The sequence below is a fragment of the Pollachius pollachius genome, assembly GCF_949987615.1.
Source record: "Pollachius pollachius genome assembly, chromosome: 2".
NCBI classification, from domain to species: Eukaryota; Metazoa; Chordata; class Actinopteri; order Gadiformes; family Gadidae; genus Pollachius; species Pollachius pollachius.
This window is the reverse complement of record NC_136935.1, coordinates 35536753-35560355: the sequence shown is the minus strand read 5'-3', so window position 1 is coordinate 35560355 and position 23603 is coordinate 35536753. Positions and strand designations below refer to the sequence as shown.

Genomic DNA, 23603 nt, shown 5'->3' with positions numbered 1-23603 from the left:
ACCAGTTCTTAAGATTATGAAAGAATGAATGATATATATTTTATAATAATGCATCGGCTAGAATGAAAGTAATAGGCTCAACTTGTCTGCTAGCGTGTTAGCTACAAATAACAGTCTGTCTGTCCCTTCCCAAGCTTACCGGTTTGAGTTCAGCACAGCGACTTGGTTGGTTCAGCATTTTCACTGACTTCAACAGCTTCAGTATCATCACAGTCTGGGTCGGTTAAGGTTCTCTCTTCTTCACCAACAACTTGAGGGGACGGGGCGCTGTTACTATCTTCTAACCAACACTTGCAGGAACATTACTACTAGCTCGCACAGAAGTAATAGACAATGATGGAGTTAATTTCTGACATTTATCTGCATCAGCTTTGAGCGACTAAATCTTTTGTCTCTTAATTTCTGGGCAGCACCTTTACGGTTTTGACCTTGGGTTTCCATTTTGTTTTGACTTTGATTTTTGGAAAAGCGAGAATGGCCCCGCGCAAACGAACAGCCACTCGCTGGTGAGTGTGTAGCAGCAAGCTTTCATCAGTTTGGGCCGGGGGGTGGGCCCAGGGACGGGGGCTAGAGGGCTAGATCAATATGGCTTAATAATTGTCCCATATTCTACATAAAATAAAACATGAATCCTTCTCGGCCCACAGATCAGTCGGCCCACACAGAATTGTCCCCCGATGTTCAGTCCAGCCCTGAGCTATATAGAGCTGGGGAACACAGAACGCCGGGAATATAGGACCCTGGGAACATAGGACCCTGGGAACATAGAAACCCAAGGAAGAAAATATGAAGAACGATGGGTATATACATAGGACCCTGCATAGGACCCTTGTCTTGTTCCTATTATGGGTCCTTTAAATCTGAGGACCATTGGACCTTGTGACCAATTGACCCTTTGTCTTGTTGACACTATGTACCCTAGAAGTCAAGGGAACATAAGAAGCCATGTTTTGATGGTCTGACTGCACTGCCCATCACCCACTCCATTTTTTTCTATGTGTGGATCTGTTAATACAATGACAACCCAATGGCATACATCAATTAGTATATGGAGGATGTTTACCACGGCTATTGTTTTGGAAGCTTTATGTACTTTATGCCGATGATCTACCATTTATACAGATTTAAATGCTCAGAGCCAGCTATGAGGTCACGAGGTCCAGCCTTACATTACCCCTGACACACATGTTGTGGGAGAAAGAAAGAAAATAATGACTAACTATGTTCATCCCACAACTGAAAAATGCTAGCATGGTTAAGTATAAATGTGCTGAATGCTTGTCTTTGTTGGTCTTGATCCATCCTGTAGTTGATTTGTGCACTGGGTTAAGCTGTCAGCCGTTTTCCCTGGGTCTGATCCTCCTGGGTTTGTAGCCTCAATAACTGCCATTGATGAGTCTTTTATAAAAAAAAAAATCCCTTTCGGGAAACCTCTACTTGAGTACTTTTGCGATAACATTATAACATTATTGTAATATAACACTTAAGACGAATAAATGACTTTTGTCTTGGGTTTTGATTTTCCATGTCAATCTTTAAGTAATATATTTTCTCTGCCCTTTTACTTTCTTCACTTTCAAAGCTGTGTTATTTACGAGCAATCGTTTCAGTCATTGAGTCATTTGCCATTTGTCATTTGATAGAAATGCCACAGCTATTATTAGCGTTATTACTCAGTGAAATTCTCATTTCTATATGTGCCTGCCACTGTATGAGAGAATATATTTCAGACTGCTCCTGACTGATTTCTCTGTGTCCTTGTCCTTTGTTTGTTCTCGCCAGTATTGCTTGTCTAAATGTTGCGTAACATGTATGGGACATGTTCATGATGTAAACAGAGGCTGTTTGTTCATAGCTGTGTACTTCCAACACAACAGCCTACTTTGCTAGTTCCTATTTGCAGGTCATGGCAGTTATAAGCTGTTCAAATAAAATAACACAAATACAGATGCAGATACCAATACATGTATGAAGAGTTTTTTCTTACATTTTTTCTTATAATTAATTGTTTTTTATTATGTCAAAAAACAATTACGAACTGGGAAACATTGCCTTTGATATTTAGCGCAAAGAGCGAGTCCAGGAAGCACTAGGACTGGACACCGTGGTACCTCTTGGTATTTAAAGGTCCCATGGCATGCTACTTTATGGATGCTTTAATATAGATATTAGTGGGCCCCTAACACAGTATTTGAAGACGTATTTTGAAGACGGCCCCTAACACAGTATTTGAAGACGTGCTCCGGCGGGAGTACTGGAGCTATCTAAATTATATCATATTATACATAGATATCTATATCATATAATATATATTATCACGGCCAAAAGCTATGTGCGCCTCCAGACGATATTATGAATCTCAAACAACTGCGTCGGGTTCTCCAACGTCTCTGGTTCTTCCACGTCCACATCATTCTGAAGTAGACTGAACAACGACATGGAGGAGAAAGGGATTGTTGCCCGCGATTGTTGACCGCGATTGTCTCCCGCCGGAACCTCGCTGCCACCGCCTCGGCAACAGGCAGCGGGCAGAGCTTAGGCACCACATCATGTCGTGGTTCATCTACTTCAGGGAGTCAAAGCCAAAGTTCCTTTCCCCCAATTCCTTCTAAACCATGGCTGAGGTAACCCCCACCATGAAATACCAGAGACGAGAGTCCGACGTGTTATGCGCCATAACCATAACACCAACAGCAGAACGGTTATCCAAATAACAAAGAAGTGTACAACACTTGCTTTACAGTCCTGGAGCTCTATATCTAAATAATATCATATAATACATAGATATCTATATCATATAATACATGCTATCACGGCCAAAAGCTGTGTGCGCCTCCAGACGATATTATGAATCACAAACGACGTGTTGTCGGGTTCTCCAACGTCTCTGGTTCTTCCACTTCCACATCAATCTGAAGTAGACTGAACAGCACGCTGCCTGCTGTCCGCTGCCGGCTTCCCGCTGCCGGGCAGTGTTGCTTTGCGGCAGTGGTGCCTCGCGGCAGCGGGTGGCGGGCAGCGGGACTCAAGGATGGCTGAGACAACCCCAACTACAGCCTTGTTGTGGAAATACCAGAGACGTCAAAGAACCGACGTGTTATGCGCCATAACACCAACAGCAGAACGGTTGTCCAAATAACAAAGAAGTGTACAATACTTGCGTTACAGTGTGTGAAATCACACACACACACATGTTGCGCTTGCATGGTCGTAGCTCATTGGCAGGCCAAAGGGGAGGTGACATCTCCCCTTATGATGACAAACAGGGAAAATTCCAAAATGGCGCGTCTCTTCGTTTTTTCAAAGGCGGAGCAGAATGCCTAGTGCTCGCTTTACAACCAACTAAATTTCTAGCTACTGGGGGAGCATAGGTAGGCTAGGGGAACTCATATTAATGTTAGAAAACCTCAGAAAGGGAAATTTTCATGCCATGGGATCTTTAACGCAACTGTGAACTGTTGCTGTAGTAGCTGCAGTTTTCTTTTGTCAATGTGTTACCGATTTCTCTTCTGAGGCCACCATTGAAAATGAGACCTTTGTCTCAATTGGTTCCCAATGAATGCTCCTGGTGATGTTCACTTACAGTGAACACGGGGGTCTATGGCTGGAGGTCCCTCATCCAGACCCAAAGGGATCCAACCATTTCAAAAGAGGACTCAGCACCAATGATCAATAGTACCATTGGAAGTTCGAAAGTCGCAGACCACCATCGGGCTTGGGTCTCTGGAGGGTTAAAAGATTAAGTCTGTTTATTTTTCCACCAAATAAAATTAGAGTTTGCAAACATGCCAGTTGCCAGTTATAAGGTCACAGCCTGTGTCATTTTTCTACAAAAATAGTACAAAAATACAAAATCAGCAGAATTAAATTCCTTCAAAAACCTTTAGGTAGTGCCAGAGGGAGCATAGAGCTGTAAAGTTGATTTGTGGGAGAACATTCATTTTAAAAGCTTAAATACGAGAATGGAATCCTATGAGAGAGGGGATACACCTTAGTTCATCAGTTTTTACCCTTGCAAGCACTTTCTAGTAATTCATTGACACAGTGCTTGTAACAAAGGGATTGATAGACCCACAAATAAGGTTCTGAACCCATGGGATTTTAAAAGGATAGCCCAAAGTCTGATGGGGTTATTCAAGAGCAATAGGGCAGATGTTCCCCAGTTCATTTCGTATTTAGAGATCCAGCTGGAGTGGTTAAAGATATGCAGGATGTGGGGAAGAGACTAAGGCACACACTGAATAAAGAGCAGATTGTCATCCGCATAGATATGTCATGTCTTGTGTTGTGAACAATAATAGGGTCATGATTAGTTAATTGCCTGACAGCCAGGGCCGCAGGTTCAAGGGATAAAGCAAACAACGAGCTAGACGAGGGCAGCCTTGGCAAGAGCTGTTTGAGACAGGAAAGTTTGTGGCAACCCTGAAGAAGGCAATGAACATTGGCTGATGCAAGATGATGCTGGATGGTCCTCATGTGCCAAAGTATTTCGAGCAGCATGCTATGGCTTGCTGCTCATAGTGTCAAGTGACGAGGTACCTTATATTATTTATAATTTGTATTGTTATTTAGTCTGTAAAACAATAGGTCATAGCCTACACGTAAGATAGCGATCTCGAGATAAGATCATGTCCTCTCAAGACATATTTGTCCGTTCTGGGTTGCTGTAGAAACATGTCGGGCCAACAAGGTATGGAAAGAAAGAGAAGGGTTAGCCAGCATTTTTTATTTGTATAATATATGTTATAAGATGTTATATTGATAACATTATTTAAATAATTATTGATCAACATTGACTCCAGAAATGTCCAGGTCATTTTAAGCTACCAATTAGTTGAAATGTTCCATATTGTAACTGTAAATAAATGCAGAATTTCTGATGAAAAGATCTAGTCTAATTTGTTGAATGTTTTAATAAAAGATAATGTTAATAGAAGTTGTAAACGTTTTGCCAGACATATTTTTTCACTTTTTACGTTAAACATATTTATCCGAGACACAGCAGGAACAGAATCACAATTATATTCATTATCATAAGATTTTTTTTTAAATAAATAAATGGATGTGCCTTCTGTTCTGTCCCGATACATCCTAGTCACTTGCTGATTCAAAGTTTTTCCCCCTGCACAAGCAATTTCCATAATGACCTGTGGAATGTAAACTCAAATCATTAACCTTATATCTTTGATTAAATATATTCATATTATTTTATCTGTCACACCCAAAGGCATGGAAAATACTAAATGTTTAAATTAGTTCAAGGAAATGAAATGAACCAACTGCCAGAGAGGGTTGATAAGTTGACATCCATCAATACAATTACATAATTTTCAGGATGGCTTTTAGTCACAGTGTAAAGCTATGTGCTGGATTCAGTTAGTTAGGATGGTTACTATGGCAACAAGTCGTGTAACACACACAGCCACCTGGCGACGGCCACACTACTTCCAAAGCATCCGCCCAAACAGGCACCGCTGGTCGCTGGCCGCTCCAACGCTCTTCCAAAATGTCGCCACACATGATCAGCATTCTCTTTTGCAGTTCTTAAATGTAATAACTATAGCACGACAGGCATGTCCTATGGGCTTTGGGTGCCTAGGCCACAGCAGTTCCAGACTAGCCAACCTGGAAATGGTGTGCGGATGGGAAAACTTTTGGGAAGATGTGAATGTGGCAAGCCTCTGGGTACATCTGGCACTAGGTGTGAACGGTGACGTGGTGAATGGCGTTAGTGTAAGCTGGTTTGTATGTGGATGTGTGTGTTTATAGCTTGGCTGGTTCCGGGTCTTCTGCAGAGCTTGTTAACTTGGAGGGGCCGTTGCTCTGCAGGAAGTCAGTAACGAAAGGAGCGACACTCTCTGGTTGATTCAGGTGGACGTGATGATCCCCTGGTACAGTCACCACAACTCCCTGAGAGAGAGACAGTTATAGACATGATATTAGTGGATCACATGTGCATCCTCAGTGCATCCTGAGTCCAGGATTAGTCTAGAAGACTAGAATGGATCCTCCCTCTCCTAGATGATGTTCCTGCTATGTGAAAGTTTACCAAATTTCCCCAAAATTTCCCAAATTTCCTGATTCCTTCAGCAAGGTGACTAACCCCAAGGTCTCCTTGATGAGCTCTTTCTGTATCTCAACATGCTTTAATCAAATGTAAATTCTCAAAAGGGCTAGTGCTTAGGATCTGTTAAGGGCCATCTACTGACATTCATGATAAAATGTGTGGAAAATTAAGAAATGACTAGACTGAAATAGTGGAAATCCAGAGTAGAAGAAATCCACTGTTGTCAAGACATTTCACAAATTTCACAGATATTCCACTGTCTGTAGTTTATTGTCTTATTTTTAGAATTGGTGATGTCTTAGGTTTACAATAAATTTGTTTCTCTTTTGTAGGCATGTTTCACGTTTGTCCCTATTCATTTGTTATTAATTGACTTCATGACTTATAACACCACGTACAGCTTCCTAATTTATCACAACATGCACGCCTCAAAACACACTCACATTGGGCTCCCTGTAACCCTGGAGAATAGTGGAAATTAACTTGGTTTGGTTTGATTCAGCAAACCTCTTCTCGAAGCCCTGCTCAGCCCTGTGAAGGTATAAAAACACTCTGTAACAAGGCAAGACATCGGGATATTATATTAGCACGCCATCATTTAACACAATAAGTCTATCAAACGTCTTACAGAAGCACTAAGACCCGGGTCGTTATCCTGGACTGTAGCTCCAGACATTGCTCCGTGCTAAATCGCAATATGTTCTTCTGAAAAACATAAGGAACCAAATATAGAAAGCCCAAGCTCATCATCATGGTTACATGCAGACTACTCTAATTGAATTTGGAAATTACTGAAATTTGCAACGTCTCTGATCTGCACATACCAGATTAATCCGGAAGTCACGAGAGAAAACAAGTCCTGTACAAGAAAAAGAAGAGGATGAAATGATTGATGAGAAAGAGCATAAAGGACAACAAAAGAAGTATCAAGGTTTACCCCCTTCTACTTGTCTGGTGCCTCGTTCTAAAAGGATGCGGGCTGACTGTTCGGAGAGAGTGGGGTTACCAGCTTGTAACCTGGATGGAAGAAATTGAGAACAGCTTTCACCATATCCTGTTGTGCTGCTGTACCTTCAAGCACAATGTCTATGATGGACATTATTGCTTCCCAAATACGACACATTTACAGGTGAAATCATAAGGGATATTAGGGTGAGACTAAACACAGGTGGAATGTGCATAAGTCCTTTAGGTGATGCGTTAAAATGATTGGTGGTTGGAATGAAATGCTGTTGCTCTCGGGAATACAATCTGTGATCATGGTCATTTCAGTTACAAGGAATTTAAAAAGGTTTGACAGAATCAACTGTTAATAATGGTACTCCATACCTCTGAAATGCCTGGTCTTTTGTGTATACTCTCTCCTCTCTGTTTTCATACTTCAGCAGCTCTTCCATTCCCTGCCTCATCACTTCCGGCATCTCTTTCTAAAAGTAAAAGGTAACATGTCGCCTTACAAGCTTTAATTCAACAAGTGCTATATTATGTCACGACAAAGGCAACTCAAGGAAATAAATGTATGAATTATCTATAAAGAAGTTTGAAGAAGAAGCGTTTGATTACCACATCTGTAGGTAAGAATCCGTATGAATCTAGCAGAACTAATGCATCTACCATTTCAGGATACAGTGCACTGAACTGTGGATAACACAATGAGAGAAGAGAAACATTAATCAATCATTGAAACCAAACAAAAGTTTTCTATGTTGTGTAATACAGCTTTTATTTTTTGTCATTGAAAGGGTGATGAAATAATTGTATACCCAAGAAGTTCCTTACCATTCCACCTATGTTGCCCCCTGTCAAAAGATTAATAACACATAATAAACATATTATACAGGATCAATCTATGTGGATGATGAGTGAATACGTTACTTATTACATTAAATACATATTTTTATAACACCATAGGCTGTCACTCACCCATACTGTGGCCAATAATGGAGAATTTCTCCCACTGCAGAGCTGAAAAAAGGTTTAACAAATCATCCACCAGGAATATTTCCCAATAGCTGGTTGTTGTTTCTTGCAACACATACTGCAGTTAATTGAATAAAATGGGTCAGATTACCACAACCCAATGGAGCTCAATAACATTGTGGTGTAGTGCAGTTCAGCAGTGGACATCAGCAATTCTCAACAAATCCCATAGAAGCCTTCTGGATTGATAGATTACACTAGTGCTCCTTTGGAATTCTGTATGGCTACATCAAACAGATTTTAATTAAATATTGGGACGTCTCAAGTTTACTTCACACACCTTTAACAAGTCGATAGAGATCAGCCACATATGATTGAAAATAGTATGGGACTCCTGGAGGCCGATGGGATGACTGACCATGACCGGGCAAGTCAAACGCCACATATTTATAATCTGTGGAATCAAAGAAAGATATACATTCATTGAACTCAATTTGGCTGATTGTTGACCAGTTTCCCTTCACTAATAGTACCTGCATGTAATGCATTACCTTGAGGTAGTAGGGGGAGGAGTGTGTCGAAAGTCCCACAGTTGTCAGCCCAGCCGTGCAGACAGACCACAGGACGGCCGTGGTCTGGACCCCAGACCTTGCCTCTGATCTGGCCCCATGGGACTGGCACCGTCAGCTCTGAAACTACAGGGGGACATGCACTTCATACTCGAACTGCTGGAGACAACACATCCAGCTCCGACTCTGGAGGGATGGAATCAGAGACTACTTCCCAATCTCAACAACCACTCACTCTCACACAGATGTGATCAACAGAAAGACAGACACAGACAGACAGACACAGACAGACACAGACAGACACAGACAGACAGACAGACAGACAGACAGACAGACAGACAGACAGACAGACAGACAGACAGACAGACAGACAGACGCATTTAGGTACCGGCGTGTTTAGTTGATGTCACCAAGTGTCGGACGTTTTTTACAGTTTGCATCATTCTCGAAGATCGCTGGAAAGTTATTAAAATGGCAAGAAACAGCCCGCCACAACAACCAAAAACACGTAGAATGCAACAAATGCTTATTATAGTCAGACCAAACGAAAGTGTCAGGAGAGACTAGTCTGTGTAAAGGTTAGAACCGACTTCCTCGGTTTCAATTTCCTCTGTAGGTAAACCCCGTGACTTAGCCTCGGTACTTGACTGGCTGGCTCGATCTGTGGCGTTAAAATGCTGCCCAATCATTCCACCATAACCAGGAAGAGGAGGGCCTAAACTCTAACCCAGATGGGTATTATTATTAAAAAGTATGTTTTGTTCGTATTTTTGTTTCGATTTCAATTTAATAATACAAAACAAAGATGGTTTATAATATAAATTGATCAAAGTTTGCCAACTCAGAATTTAGAATGGGTGTGATTTCTATGTAATAATGATGTAAATGTAAGGTGTATTTTCAGAACCATTACAGTTACCTTTGCGAGAAACTCTCTTTAATATACAAAATAAAATCTTGGACTCTGATTCAAATCCAGTTGGCGTTGCCCCCTACAACCGGTTTTCCCCCATCAAGACACATCAGTGCAACAATATATAGCCTATATAGATAGATAGATAGATAGATGGATAGATGGATAGATGGATGGATGGATGGATTGATAGATAGATAGATAGATAGATAGATAGATAGATAGATAGATAGATAGATAGATAGATAGATAGATAGATAGATAGATAGATAGATAGATAGATAGATAGATAGATAGATAGATAGATAGATAGATAGATAGATAGATAGATAGATAGATAGATAGATATCAAAGGCAGGAGTATGTTGAGCTAAAGAATGTACAGTGTTTAGAATTCAATACCGACAGCTCTATATAAACCTAGAGTTTGTTGCCTAGAATGCAAATAAACATCTCTTTCTGATAGTAGGCTAACTCAGTATGCATAGAGCCTTTGAGAAAAGAAGACAACAAACTTTATAATATATTTTAAAGTTAGAGGCTTTGTTTTTAAACTGATTTCTCAAAAAATTAACAACATCCAGATAGGTGAAATAATGTGGCACGGACAGCAGAGAAAACATTTCCAAATTTCCTTGAAATGAAAATAGTAGCTATAAAATTAATAAAATATTTGAAAATGAAGTGAGGCCTAAGAGTCATACAAATCTAAAAATAAAACGTAAAGGTAAGCCTACACAAAGATTGATTAAATTCCATTAAAGTGTTGCACTCAAACGTCAGGACAGGACAATGTTGTAGAATGGGATAGCCTAAAATTAGCTGTGTACGAATCAACTGATCGGATGAGGGCTGAGGGCACTTGATTGTGTGAGTGTGTGTGTGTTTGTGTGTACGTGTGTGTGTGTCCGTCATAGACAGGTATAAATATCAGTTCCCAGTGAGGGAGTAGGTCCATTGATAATTGATTCCGGAGTTCTGCACAGTCACCCAAGAAGCTGTTTGTTGGTATGTATTCAATCTATTTTCGTTTTATTTTTATTTTTTATCTAGGACAAGCCTATGTTACAGTGGGGTGATAAAACATCCTCTATCAAATTTGATAGGCTCAAAGAGTTGATAGAAATGCATGCATATGCACAATATAAAGTAACATATACACACATTCATGCTTTTACATCAAATGGCTGTAAAGATCATGGCTGACTACGACTTGGTTCTGAGATGCTGGGGTCCAGTGGAAGCCGACTACAACACACACGGCGGGCTGGTTTTGACCCGGTAAGCATGTGTACCAATTAGGTAATAATCAGGTAATAAAGACAAAGGGACTAGAGAAACAAATGAAGACAACTGCCTTTAGTACTGTGCTCTCTTGTTTCTCTGTGTTCTCCAGAAGGTCACCCCATTCATCTCCGTCGCTCATAGGCCTGTTCCTGTTCCCGCTCTTCCAAGTTTATTCACAGAGCACCCGGACACCCAGAAGCTGTTCCCCAAGCTCGCTGACGTAGGGGAGCTGGCAGCCAGCGTGGCGGTTGCATCCCAGGGGGCGACGGTCCTGAAGAAGCTTGGGGAGCTGCTGAAGACCAGGGGCGACCACGCGGCTCTGCTCAAACCTCTTGCCACCAGCCACGCCAACGTCCACAAGATCCCCATCAACAACTTCAAGGTGCTTGCGTTGTGTTCATACATGTGTGTTTTGTAGTGTGTACTGGTTAACCATTGGAGTGACTTTGTGATAAATGTTGAACTAATTAGTATGTAATGTACAATATATAATTTAGGCAATTGAGAATACAACTTCTTACAATAATTAGGGGGAAATCTTGAGAGAGAAATGTGAGAGAATTCGGAGTGTTTCTTATTCAGCCATGTGTCTTTCACATTTGAGTTTACTCAAATCCTCTCATTTGAGCGTGAAAGGTCTTATTTCTTTCCTGTTTACGATAATGACAATGAAAGGATGTTTATGCCGTGTTTCTGGTTGCAGTTGATCACAGAGGTCATTGCAAAGCATATGGCGGAGAAGGCAGGGCTTGATGCTGCCGGGCAGGAAGCTCTGAGGAAGGTGATGTCTGCGGTCATTGCCGACATTGATGCCACCTACAAAGAGCTGGGATTCTCCGGGTAATCTCTTCGCCAGTGATCCACCCTGGTCCTGCCTCGGTGCCCCAATTTTAAATAAAAGGACAGTATGCTAATTAAACACTGTTTATCTTAGTTTTCCTTCACAGACAACACAGTTCTAGTAATAAAAAGTTTCAGTTTACTGTGATTTGTGTGGTTTTATTAAATATTTTAGCATCTTCCTCTTCACCGGAAATGTAAATGGTCCAATCAAACAATAATCAATCAAGCATGTACATATTTGTATAGTGGCTTATTTGGTATAAGTATTTTATTTGAAATTCAAAACTAGCCATAGTTGGCTACTAAAAGTTTGATAGTTTCCAGTTTCATTTACGCTTGATTTGGTTGTTTAATATCCCAGGCCATTTTGATAAGAGCCTTGGCTAGGGGTAATAGTGTTCAAAATATACTCATCATAAAATTTCAAATATTGTTATGGTATAATCGTAAGAAAACAACTGATTTAATTCGTATATTTTTTTTAATACATATCAGTTTCATTTACTACCTTGCCACCAATCATATCACGATTGGGCTTGACTGTTTAAGCATACTGACATTCTCCCCTTCCAAACTTATTGATTCATTAGTCACCTCACACCATCCATAACCTTTTAGTATTGCCACTGCTACTGCCTGAACAACTGGCAGATTATCAAAACTGATTCACCTTCAGAAGAAATATGAAGGTCATTGCTGTAGCTCGAAACAGTCTACTACATACTCACACCAGATGATGCATACGTGACCCTCTGCTGCATCTCGCCATCAAGAAAAACATGGACTAATTAAAATACTGTAGTACCATAATACATAATAATAATTACAAACACCTGCTACACCTCAACATTATCACCATAAGATTAACTCCAGCATGACAAGGTGACCTTTGAGCTAGGAGTTCAGTGGATTTACAAGTCATGGCGCTTTTATTTTGGGAAAAAACAAACCCTGTGATGTCAATCTGCTCATGTTCAATACCTGAGAGGACTTTTAATGTCTAAACTTTGAGGTGTAATTGTGTATTGTTGACCCGACACACACACACACACACACACACAGAGTATGTTGGCAGGAGACCTATGGAGCCGTCCTGAATCCCGATGAGAAGTGTTGCTCTGACCTCCTCAGCAGCCGAGTGGAGGCCTGATGCTGGAGAGACAACGATAGCACACCTATTCTTAGGTCACTCTGGACGTGTCTGCATGTAGACGTGACTGCACACACGGAGAATCAGTGGTATTGGGCGCCAGCAAATTTAGCCTTGATTGCCCTCGCCCTCTTCCTCTCTTTTATGCCCTAACCCTTGGTTTTACATTGGTTTTATATTTTGAGCAGTTTTTGTATTTGAAATAATTGATTTTTATTGTTGACCCACACAAGGGTTCAGTGAGTTCACAGAAGGAAAATACATGGGAATCATTAGAATACAAACCTGTTAAATTACATTTAGCCTTTCTACCTTAGAGCCCTCTCCTTTTTGTCCTGTGAAGATGAAGCGACCAGTAACTCTTCACCCTCCCAGTCAGTTGTGTTTTAAGGCAAGTAGTAATTTAGTCAAACACTATTAATCAAATTTAGTAAACGACAAAACCAAGAAGATTACAAACCTAATTTTATTAACTTGTCAGCCCCAACTTTAAAATGTAAATGTTTATAAATGCAGCTCAATATAAACCGTGGAACATTACAAAAGGTAGAATAAAATACAAACACAACTATAATCCTTCCTCATTGATAAAAGCTAAGCCTGAAGACGGAGGGTGGGTTCAGGCGTCGAAATCCAACTTCTGCTGCTCCTCCTCCGTGGGGACGATGCAGCGGGTCAGATTGGACAGGAACAGCGCCGTCGTCATGGGAACGCACCCTGCCGCCACCCTGAGAATTACCAGCAGCCTCTCTGCCGCGTTGGTGACGCCATCTGGTGTCTGGGGTGAGGTTAAACGAGGTCACTTTCCAAACATCACACAGTGGTGTCTTTCCTGTTTCCAACATCCTCGACCAAAAGGGTCAAGCATTAGTAGTGCTCTCTTGTCTAGTTGACCTACCTCAGCTAAACTCAGTAGGCACACATTAAAAAGAGTCATTAAAACAAAATAACCTGCAACTTGGATATAAATAGTACAATGGGACGATTAAGAAAGCTACTTAAAAGACGAGCAATCCTTATTGTGACTTCAATCATCCCCTTGAACTTCTCAATTGAGACCAATCGCTCCAGTTTTGGTCCTGAAGTCTATTCAATCGGTCAGGAGCATAAAAGTTAAAAGCAATCTTTCCTGAGTTGCTAATGCTGCGTGGATGACAAGTCTAATGTGTCTGAGAGCGAGTTTGATATGATTTATTGGTGAAATTTAGCAGTGAAGATAGGAACATAGGGAGCTTTCCATATAAGGCCCTTGAAATAATAAAAGACAGTGTTGCTCTCCTTCAGATTGTGAGAAAGGGCCAGCCCACGTTTTTATATAAAACCCAGCGATGGACAACTTGCCATGGAAGTGCCAAAGGAAGAGCAAATGATCTGGTTCACTAGGCCAGTCCGCTCACCTGATCTTCTGCATACAGAAGAGGACAGCGGAGACCCGACGCCAGCTTCCTGACTGCCACCATGCGCTCTGCCGGTAGAGATGCGTTTCGCGCTGCACGAAATGGGCCATGACACCCAGAACCGGAAATACAGAACAAGAAACGAGTTAGCCAAGCCCTGACAAAGACAGGTCTGTGTGCATCTTTAAACATTCTCAGGATCCGGATTCATGACAAAATTTAGCGGAAATCTAATGGTGATATCATTTTTTGTTTATTTCTATAAATGTAGTTTTGTGCTGATGAGCTGTTGGAAAAATGCATAAATTGAGAGCAACCTAGATAAAACTGTATTTTGTGAAAGCTTAATTGCTCATATAACAGAACACTGAATAACAATTGAGCAGTAGATAAGGGCAGGGGCGTAGGGATGAGTTTAACATTGGGGGGGACACATATCGGAAACCTGACAGATCCGGTATAATCTTTAGGTGGGACAAATGCGTCTGTCTCCGATATTGGAGGGGACACGTCCCCTCCGTCCCCCCCGGTTCCTACGCCCTTGGATAAGGGATTAAGTTGTTTGAGGTTTGGGGTTCAACCTATTTTCATACCGTTCGTGACCATGAAGCAAACCTTCCCCAGAAAATAGCCTTGGCCCAAGTGCTTCAGAGAGGCTTCAGCCGACTGCAAACTAAGAACAGAACAGATATGTAGAGAATGAGAGCGAAAGCTTAATTACAGCCTTAAAAATAACATCTTCAACACATGTAAAAATGTAAAATGTACAGTAGCTAACTGTTAAATCCATGCAGCCAAATAGGTTTATTTAAACTGCACTTTGAGATGTGCAGTTTTCATTCAATCCGTAATGTAGGCTATACCTAAACACGGAATATGTACATCGTTATTTTAATGCATAATATGAGGGTCAGACAATCAAACCATAACCATTGAAGATGATCCCAGTGGTCTGACCACACTCTGGCACTGACCTGAGCTCTGACATTAGGTTGATGATGAACACGACCAGGTCTATCCTCGGACGGTTTTGCTCCTGTGTGGCGGGCAGTGGCAGGCTCTTAGCCAGCCTCCTGATGGAGACATCACAAGCAAAGACAGCAGGCCGAGATTATCCTTCGCGCCGAAAGTAAACGGATTGGAACAGAAATGTAATACTTTTCTTTGTGAGCCGTCCGTGTATGTTATTTGTAAAGTCAAGTTAACTTGCTATATGCCGAGTGTAAACACGACACAATGACTCTCAACTTGTACTTACACTTTGACCAAAACCGATTTTTCATTCACCATTACGTCTGCCAATTTCTGCTGGAAGTGCTCTTCATTCTCCACCAGCTATAAAAAACACAAACATCAACAAAGCTCCTCCAGTATTGCCTCTTCCCCTCTCCGCTGGCTTAAGGTAAGCTGTGTTAAACTTACCAGGACAATCGCTGAATTTATGTCGGGTAATTTACTTAATGGCCTCAGTAGCGACATGATATTTTAACGCTGAAACGCTAGGTTATAAATTATACATTTTAACAATAAAATCAGCTTCAGTTGACATTCCGTGCCCGCTTATTTTGCAAACGTGCGTCTGACGTCACAAATTTACGTTGCTTTACGTACGTCTACTTTTCATTGAAAAGTTGTATCATGCCCCCTATAGTTCATTAGTGGTTCAGCATGTGCTGTAACGCGACCTCCATGTTAGTGAATCATTTGGGAAAATGACCCTTCAAAGACGTTTCAGTGTATGGAGAAAGTTTATTGACTTTATAGTAGATGGCACAGCAAAGTACAAATCCCCATACAGCCACATTTTTCACAGATTACAAATGGCATCTGTTCACAGGGCCTGAAATCACATTGCAATACCTTAAATGCATGTACCACGCCAAACTATATAAATGTACATGTCCCCCTACCAACCGGAAAGACATTTAGGATACCTTGGATATGAAAAGCTTGTTTATTGTCAAAATATAAACTTTTCACTGCAGTTTGGATTAAGGATGGTCTCATGTACGTCTTGCAGTTTGCTTGTATGCATGGCCGACTCAGTTTAAAATGTGTGTTGTTTTAAGGCAAATGACAGAAAGCAACCACATCATCCGGTACCTTTGGTCATTTCCAAATCGAATCAATTCAGGATGGGCTTGAAGGTTCAAGGAAATGCATTACATCAATGAGTCTACCTATCTTTTCTGTAAATAAATCGATAGCTACATAACCCCATATGAAACATCAATTTCACAGGAAGGAAAAACAGTATTGACAACATACAGACAAGATACAAAAAAACTGGTTGCTAACATAAAATAAAAAGAGACTACAGATGAATTTCTCTCTGTTCTCACACAGCCATCATCAAGACCCCCCCATCCCCCTTCTCAAAAAATCTTAAAAACAAATGAAATGGTAGTTTTCTTTTTCAGCTCAGTTGTCTTGCCGTTTTGGTGTCCTCCCACTGGCCAAAAGTTAAGGTTTAACATACAAGGTCCCCGCATATGACCTCAAATGGACTAGCTGTTCTTTCATTACCACAAAACGACCACCGCCTGACCCTGATCTATTCATTTCCATGTCCCTTTTTGTTTGTTTTTTTAATTATTTATTTATTTTTTTTAAACAGACACCAAGCGCTGACAGGCACACATGCATCTCAAACCCACCCAACCATACACACCACCACCCCCCCCCCCCCCCCCCCCACCTAGCCCCCACACACACACACACACTCAACCACTCACTCACTAACCGACATAGCCCCAAAGATTACCTGCTGCATTTAACTAAATAATACATCCAAACAACTTCCAAGGTTTTCCTGCCGCTCATATTTCTCCGGACTCCCTCTCCTCGGAGCTGGAGCGGTGGTCCCTCTCGTAGGACAGCGATCGCTCCCGCTCCTTCTCTCTGACCATGTCCGGGGAGTACGACCTCTCCTCTCCCTTCTCCTCCCACTCCCCGTACTCCGGCCGCTGCTCCTGCTTCACGCTGGCTCCCCCTCCCTCCGTCCAGCGCTGCTCCTGGGACAGGGAGCGCTCCGCCTCGGGCAGGGGTGCTGCGTCCGCTGAGGACCTGGGGGGGGGGGGGGGGGGGCACGCTATCAGTTCACTGAAGACATGTACCGCAGCACTGAGATCTCCCATGAGGAACCATGTCCCCAGCACGTCTACAATGTTCTACGCCTTCAGAGCCCTGTGCCCACGATCCATGCATGTTTGAAGGTCCCCATATCAATCTTACCATGGCAACCCTTGAGTCGTAGTCTCACGAATACAAGCCCTGCCCTGGACCACGGGGGAAATGGGTTATCGTGAAGACACAAAGCCATGGCTGGGCGCTCTCACCTCTTCCTCTTGCTCCTGTGGGAGTGCGAGCGAGAGCGGTGCCTCTCCTTGTGTCGGTGTTTCCTCTCCCGCTCACTGCCGGCGCCGCCCCGCTCACTGCCGGCGCCACCCCGCTCACTGCCGCCACCGCCCCGCTCGCCGCCGCCTCCTCCCCCCCTCTCGGCTCCCCCCCTCTCGCCGCCCTCCTCTCTGGAGCGGGAGGAGCGGTGGCGCCGGGAGCGGTGTGAGGACGACCCGCCTCCATCCCTGAGGCAGAGAACAGCGTCAGAACCACATGATAGAACGTACCTAGGGAAAAAGCTAAAAGACCAGTGCTGTGCGCCAATATCCATACTATCCGTAATTATTAGCCTTAGCTTGAGTACGTAGGGCGTTCCAATTCAGGTCGGGCGAAAATAAGTGTACTGAAAGGACCCGGATGGTGTACTCAAAACAGTCGAACTGTGAGGTTTGGATCGAAGGACACTTTTCGTACTCAATGGCAGCCATCTTAGCTACGTAGCGGAAAAGGGCGGAGCCAGGCTGAGCCAAAGTCGGCGCATTTTCCACATAGCCTGCATTAATAGACTAATTTTATAGTTTTTATAGCTGCTATGCGTAAAGAGTTCACCGTTCAAAGCGGGATGTTTATTGCGGGGAGGAGCCGCGGCGGCAGTTGCGGTTAGTGCCCCACGGAGTATTCGATTTGGAACCACACTCACATCTGAAAATTAGCGCACTTAGTGAGTGCGGACAGTGCACCACGTTTAAGTGTACTCATGGAAGTATGGATATTGGAACACAGCACAAGGCCTTATTGTGACGGCGAGCTTCGCCGCAGATGGGGATGACAGCTGTGGTCTTGTGTTAAAAAGTGAAAGTACCTGTATCGCTCTCCACTCCGAGACCTTGACCTAAGGGAAAAGAACATGCCGGGATTATTAAAGTCGCATGGAGGGAAAACAGTGAGTTGGAAGTGTTTGTCAACGGAGAACCGCCACGTGGCCCTCACCTCCTTCGGCCCTGCTCCCATTCTCGCTCTCTCTCACGCTGGTGTTCCCTCTCGCGCTCCCGCTCACTCTCTCGCTCTCGTTCCCGCTCAAGCTCGCCCTCTCGCTCCTTCTCCTCCTCGCGGTCCCGCTCCTCCCGCCGTCTCATCCTCATCCTCTCCTGTTTCTCGACCACCGCTTTCTGAAACCCACAAAATATATTATTATTTTCTGGGACATTAGCTGCAGAACAGCAAGTACAACCTGAATAAACATTGTAAACAAATGACAACATTAAGTACTTTATCTGGTCTTGCATTGAGCCTGCATCACTTTGTACTGTAAGTCAGTATTAAATGGTACTTACCCTCAGCCTGTCAAGCTTTTCGCGAATCTCAATGAAACCAAGGTGAAGTTTGCCCCCAAAATGGTCGGCCAAGCGGCGATCGTTGTCATGGAGACCCAAGTAGGCGGAGCACACCTCGCACACCCTCAACTTCTGCTGCTGGAAGCTGGAGGCCGGCATGGAGTTTCTGTATACATCCTGCAAGACAACATCTCACTGTTAACCAGGGTACAGCGAGCATGGAGTGCATCTGAAACAGACTAATGCATGAATACGTTTCCAGAACAACTGATCCGGAATGTTCCGGATCATAAAAAGCTATAGCAGTTATCGATTTTCTGCCAGCCTTTTAGCAACCCCCTCCCCGCTCAAGGGGTACGTGCATTTACAAATGTTGAACTGACCTCAGCCTCTTTCTTCAGGGCACGGGTCTTCTCCACCTTCTCCAGGACCTGCTGGGCCTCGTCCACATTGCCCTCCCCTCCCAGCTGCTCCGCCCGGGCCAGCAGCTTTCCGATCTCCTCGTTCAGCTCGTGGACGCGCTCCGCCTGAAGCCCCAGAGAGACGGGAACCACCAGTTGAACACAGTTCTGATGTGCAAAGAATATAGACCCAGGACTGGACCCAGCCCGAACACACAGGTGAAGATCATTACAAGGACTCAATAAAAAACCCTGGGAATACGTTTCCCTGCTGAATTTATTCTGTGATTCTGCATTTAAACCTGGTCTTCAATGATTAAAAAAAAAATTATGACGGGGCCTTCACTGAAAACTTCTTAATTATGCCAAAAAAAACCTGTCCCACCAAATATACCACTGAAAAGCAGAAAAGGTCACATTGACAACGATTTGAGAAAGAACTAGGGCAGCAATTTCTAACTTGTTAACATGTTAATCTGTGTAAACTTGTTTACGTTTCACAGGCTATGGGCCTCAGATTTGATTGGTGACCGAAAGAATATTTTTTTCGGTGTGTTAATAGTTTCTAACCATCTCGCTCAACGAGAAGTCTTGCTCCGAAATATCTTTGTGGCAGGAAATGTCCCTATTCTCAATACATTCCCAACCCATTTCCTCCAGTATTATTTATTATATATATATATATATATATATATATATATATATAAACACTAAGCTACGCTTTGTGAAATCAAATTCTTGTCTGCATTAGTCTCGTAGACCCAAAATGATTGGAAAATCCTGGTTGAAAAATCCCAAAGTTCTCCTTTAAACGTTTCTCCAGCTTGTACCACTCTGGGCTCCCCCATTGCTAGCTTCACCAAGGTAACTCTAAACCGAGCGCATTGTCTTTTAACCTAATTTCTCCAGTGAGCGTGTGTGTGATCTTGCCTGCTCGAAGCAGGAACAGTCAGTCTCCCGTTTCATGTGTGACGAAAACCAGAATTGGCATTAATGAGTGGACTGACGCCAACTTCATAGTCACCGCCCTACCATGAGGGTGAAGTGCATCAAACAGCCCTCCAGAACCTTGCACCTGGGGTCATCGTTCAGTGGGAACCCCGGCTATTGTGTCCCCCCGCCAGGGGTTTCAACATAGACCCTGAGGCTGTGACATGTGGATGGAAGGGTCACCTTGGCAGCCACTTCTGCGCTGATCTCGTCCTGTGTCTCGGCCAACCTCTTCTTGGCCAGCTCGGTCCTGCGGTCGCAGTCAGCGATGAAGGACTGGAGATGCTCGGCAGCCTGGGGAGGGCGGGTTGGTGGTGAGAGGGTGTGTGTTGTGAGCGCAATCACTTCGCCAATAGTTCCATTCTTACAATTGAAAGAATGACTATTGAATATATTCATAATACATGTTTCACCAAGTGTTTATTGAATGGCTGATGTTAGGCATCCTTGTCTGTGTACTGTTTTGACTGAAAGTGACACAAAAATACGAACACAAAAAGAGTTCACATTTTTGAATGGGCACTGCACTAGTTATTAAATAAAACCCTGAGTTTGACCACAACTACCTAGACTTTTTGAACGCTTGAAACAGTGTTCAAAAATGTGAACACTGTTCAGAAATCCATAATTAACTTATATTCGTTTATCAAAGTTAGACTTATCAAAGTGTGTAATGTAATCCATTGTAGTCTCAAGTAATATCAGTCTATCGTTTTCTTTCTATTCTCATGCCTCCTGTCGATCAGGGTAAAGAAAGAAATGATAGAAATACAAGCAAGAGAAGAGTAAACATTGGTGTTGCTTTCCACGGCTGGAGACAGTACTTGGCGAGTTACAGAATTACGTTTGTAACTGAACTCGTTGCGTTTCTTCCATTAATCAAACCGCTGTTCATGCTAATGTTAGCTATGTAGCAATAGCTTATAAAAGGTAGCTACCTGTTTTGCGCTACTGACGTGGTTATTGTAGTTGTGTTGTTGACAACAGCAGAGTTCAGAGTGGTTAGAATACGACACGGGTGTAAAAAGGGTGGCACTTTTAAGGAGCTAGTTACCTCTACCACACTATGCCAGATGAATACAACAGTGTTATAAAAGACACTTATGTATCCACTCTTAAAACGCATATAATCTCACCTGACAATTATTCGTCATCGGTCTCAGAAATGTATACTTTAGCCCAGCAGGAAAGCAACACTGACATTTTCAGATATATCCTTTACAGATGCCTGACTGGTACAGCAAAACATACTCTCTAAACATTGGCAACGTGTTTTGACAACGGCAGCAGAACTTACATCCAGCTCAAAGAAGTACTCTTGCTGCTTGGATGCAATCTCAAAGTCAGCTCGAAGGGCCAGGTCATGGACCTTCACACACTCGCCCAGGTCCATCCTCTGAGGACAAAATCATATCAGGGCAGGACTATTACAAGCTGATCATGTTATTATTCCCCACAAAAGCCAACAGAGTGGAGTGTTTTTAAGGCCCATGAATTTAAATCTTGCAAGACTGTGGAAACAATTAAACATTGATAACAATAACATGAACAAGTAGCGAGGTATAACCCCGAAATAAAGATAATGACACAAAATGAATAACAATGCAAGCCATTAGAACTGTTAAAATAAGAGTTAGACATCCAATTAAAAATGAAACATCTTAGTTTTATCTGGATACTAAATTCAACTGGCATTTATTTCTACACACATCTCAGGCATGTTACATATATTGAAAGATTGCTACACAGATTATACATCTTTAAATAGTGCAACGCTTTGAGCCAAGTACTCACAGTGCCTGACAGAATGTCGTGGGGACATGAATCCAGAAGGTGACTCTTGCAGACCCTCTCATCTGAAAATTTGATTCTCTGCCGCATGGAGTCTCCTATAAACACAAGATCAAAATGAAAAAACCCTTATATCATTGAACATTGACGCCTCAGATTGTTCTCAAAAGACACTATTGAGAGATTCCGAATTTGAATTGAAACTCGTTTAACACAGGAATCAGTCAGGATCGAGAATCCAAAATAAACTGGTGCCGAGAGCACCGCTCAACACACGTTAATATCTATTAGGCTCCTCGATACAACAGAACAGAAGCCATAATACGATTTATATATCTCGTTGACACAGTTAACTTCAGGTCTACCCGAACCCAACAGGTAGCCCACAACCAGGCTATCGTGCAAACAGGGAAGCTAACGCTACAAAAGCAAAGCATGACTCAATTGCAGCATCTGGCTGACGTTAGCATGGAAGCTAACAGGCATATCCCGCCGCTAGCTCCACATAGCTTCACGTAACAAGCGCATCGTCAATCAAACTCACCGTCTCTCCCCGTCCCCATGAGCTGGTCCAACATCGCTCGCATTTGTGCCTGGGCCGACATGTTAAATCGGTGTTGACGGTAAGCCGCTCCACGCCGACGGTCCTCACACACGCAGCCTTCACCTAGGCCTCGACGGTGGCTCGTGGACCACCACTGACAACTTTTTTAAAACAGGACTCCAAGTTATTTTTCAAACACGCTTACTATGTACAGTAATAATTTACTGTTTATTCCAGTACAACAAAAAGTTGTTCACGGCTAAACAACGTGAAGAGAACAACGTTGGTCGAGCCAGGTTTAGGCAACGCTATTTCGAAACCACTGGATTGCTGCCTTCCTCTTCGTCTGAACTACAGCGGGTCGAAATAAGAAAGCGGTGGCAAAATACGGAATAGTGTTTTGTAAGCCAGCTGCTAGACCTTTTTATTCAACTAATGACGAATCATCAGTTGTCTGTAACAGGATTATCATAGTATTGAATTGCAGTTCTAGCATTCAGCTAGAAGTAAAGTTTGTCCAATGTCCTCTCCTCTCGACTTCCTCTTTCGTTGCGCGCAGCCGCCGCGTCACGCGCTCTCCGCCTTGAGGAAGTGCTGCAGTTCTCTCGCGCGCTGTGGATGCTTGGGTGATTGGCAGCCGACGTCATCGACTTCATCGACTTTGGCGTTATGAATTATGCACACAATCTTATAATGCATGAATGAACCGACTGAGAATGACAATATATAATTATGATATTGATATCATCTTTAGTGCCTACATAATACATTTATTTAAAAAATGTCAAGGTCAAGCGCCACCCTGAAAGCACCCCCACCCCCCCAAATATATCTCCAGGTCCGTCGTCCCGCCCCCCTATACACTCGGGGAAAATGGCGACAGCGGTACTGCGTTTCTCACGGCAGCTTGCCAAAAAACATATTGGATTACTGGGTCGTGAGAAATGCTCCCAAACATCAAATCTTTCTAAGGCGGTTCACTGCCGAACCGTCGTTTCAACCGCGTCTGGTGCCATCCTACCGAAACCGAATAAAGTAGGTATTTTAGGATGCCATCG

At 42.9% G+C, this 23603-nt stretch overlaps 4 protein-coding genes across 5 annotated transcripts; 1 reads left to right on the top strand and 3 right to left on the bottom strand.

The window, feature by feature from the left end:
• Window positions 1-4751: 4751 nt before the first annotated feature.
• serhl (serine hydrolase like) lies at window positions 4752-9143 on the bottom strand. Its single transcript, XM_079729577.1, has 12 exons — window positions 8945-9143; window positions 8539-8682; window positions 8328-8441; window positions 7991-8032; window positions 7847-7866; window positions 7631-7705; window positions 7397-7494; window positions 7005-7084; window positions 6892-6926; window positions 6696-6772; window positions 6511-6598; window positions 4752-5910 (listed from the first exon to the last, which is right to left on the bottom strand). Exons 1-12 carry the CDS (start codon window positions 8997-8999, stop codon window positions 5764-5766), a joined length of 975 nt encoding a protein of 324 aa, XP_079585703.1. The 5' UTR covers window positions 9000-9143; the 3' UTR covers window positions 4752-5763.
• A 1524-nt stretch (window positions 9144-10667) lies between these two features.
• Window positions 10668-11600, top strand: mb (myoglobin; the record flags this gene model as incomplete). Its single annotated transcript, XM_079731026.1, has 3 exons — window positions 10668-10750; window positions 10925-11138; window positions 11460-11600. 3 exons carry the CDS (start codon window positions 10668-10670, stop codon window positions 11598-11600), a joined length of 438 nt encoding a protein of 145 aa, XP_079587152.1.
• A 1637-nt stretch (window positions 11601-13237) lies between these two features.
• pane1 (proliferation associated nuclear element) lies at window positions 13238-15709 on the bottom strand. The gene is made up of 6 exons (XM_079759027.1): window positions 15569-15709; window positions 15405-15481; window positions 15121-15219; window positions 14740-14819; window positions 14147-14238; window positions 13238-13527 (listed from the first exon to the last, which is right to left on the bottom strand). The coding sequence occupies exons 1-6, from the start codon at window positions 15623-15625 to the stop codon at window positions 13369-13371; spliced, it is 564 nt and encodes a 187-aa protein (XP_079615153.1). The 5' UTR covers window positions 15626-15709; the 3' UTR covers window positions 13238-13368.
• A 172-nt stretch (window positions 15710-15881) lies between these two features.
• LOC307091877 (putative RNA-binding protein Luc7-like 1) lies at window positions 15882-23122 on the bottom strand. 2 transcript variants are annotated; one of them, XM_079758717.1, is made up of 11 exons: window positions 22966-23122; window positions 22546-22706; window positions 22005-22099; window positions 21508-21606; window positions 20394-20504; window positions 19203-19346; window positions 18820-18996; window positions 18476-18654; window positions 18348-18377; window positions 17485-17730; window positions 15882-17212 (listed from the first exon to the last, which is right to left on the bottom strand). In XM_079758717.1, the coding sequence occupies exons 2-11, from the start codon at window positions 22604-22606 to the stop codon at window positions 16966-16968; spliced, it is 1389 nt and encodes a 462-aa protein (XP_079614843.1). In that variant the 5' UTR covers window positions 22607-22706; window positions 22966-23122; the 3' UTR covers window positions 15882-16965. The 2 variants fall into 2 exon arrangements, with proteins under 2 accessions (XP_079614843.1, XP_079614842.1); XM_079758716.1 differs by having other exon boundaries at window positions 22546-23122.
• Window positions 23123-23603: the final 481 nt, after the last annotated feature.

Excerpts from the sequence above, each read along its gene's own strand:
- serhl (XM_079729577.1), bottom strand. The coding sequence starts at position 8,999 with ATGATGCAAACTGTAAAAAACGTCCGACACTTGGTGACATCAACTAAA. Across the intron at positions 7,706-7,846 it reads GGGGCAACATAGGTGGAATG|TTCAGTGCACTGTATCCTGA; the intron begins GTAAGGAACTTC and ends TGTTATCCACAG. Across the intron at positions 5,911-6,510 it reads AGGGTTACAGGGAGCCCAAT|GGAGTTGTGGTGACTGTACC; the intron begins GTGAGTGTGTTT and ends TCTCTCTCTCAG.
- LOC307091877 (XM_079758716.1), bottom strand. The coding sequence starts at position 22,606 with ATGTCGGCCCAGGCACAAATGCGAGCGATGTTGGACCAGCTCATGGGG. Across the intron at positions 18,997-19,202 it reads CCCTGAAGAAAGAGGCTGAG|GATGTATACAGAAACTCCAT; the intron begins GTCAGTTCAACA and ends GTTGTCTTGCAG. Across the intron at positions 18,378-18,475 it reads TGGGAGCAGGGCCGAAGGAG|GTCAAGGTCTCGGAGTGGAG; the intron begins GTGAGGGCCACG and ends CTTTTCCCTTAG.
- pane1 (XM_079759027.1), bottom strand. The coding sequence starts at position 15,625 with ATGTCGCTACTGAGGCCATTAAGTAAATTACCCGACATAAATTCAGCG. Across the intron at positions 15,482-15,568 it reads TAAATTCAGCGATTGTCCTG|CTGGTGGAGAATGAAGAGCA; the intron begins GTAAGTTTAACA and ends TGTTTTTTATAG. Across the intron at positions 14,239-14,739 it reads TTGCTTCATGGTCACGAACG|CGCGAAACGCATCTCTACCG; the intron begins GTATGAAAATAG and ends CATTTCGTGCAG.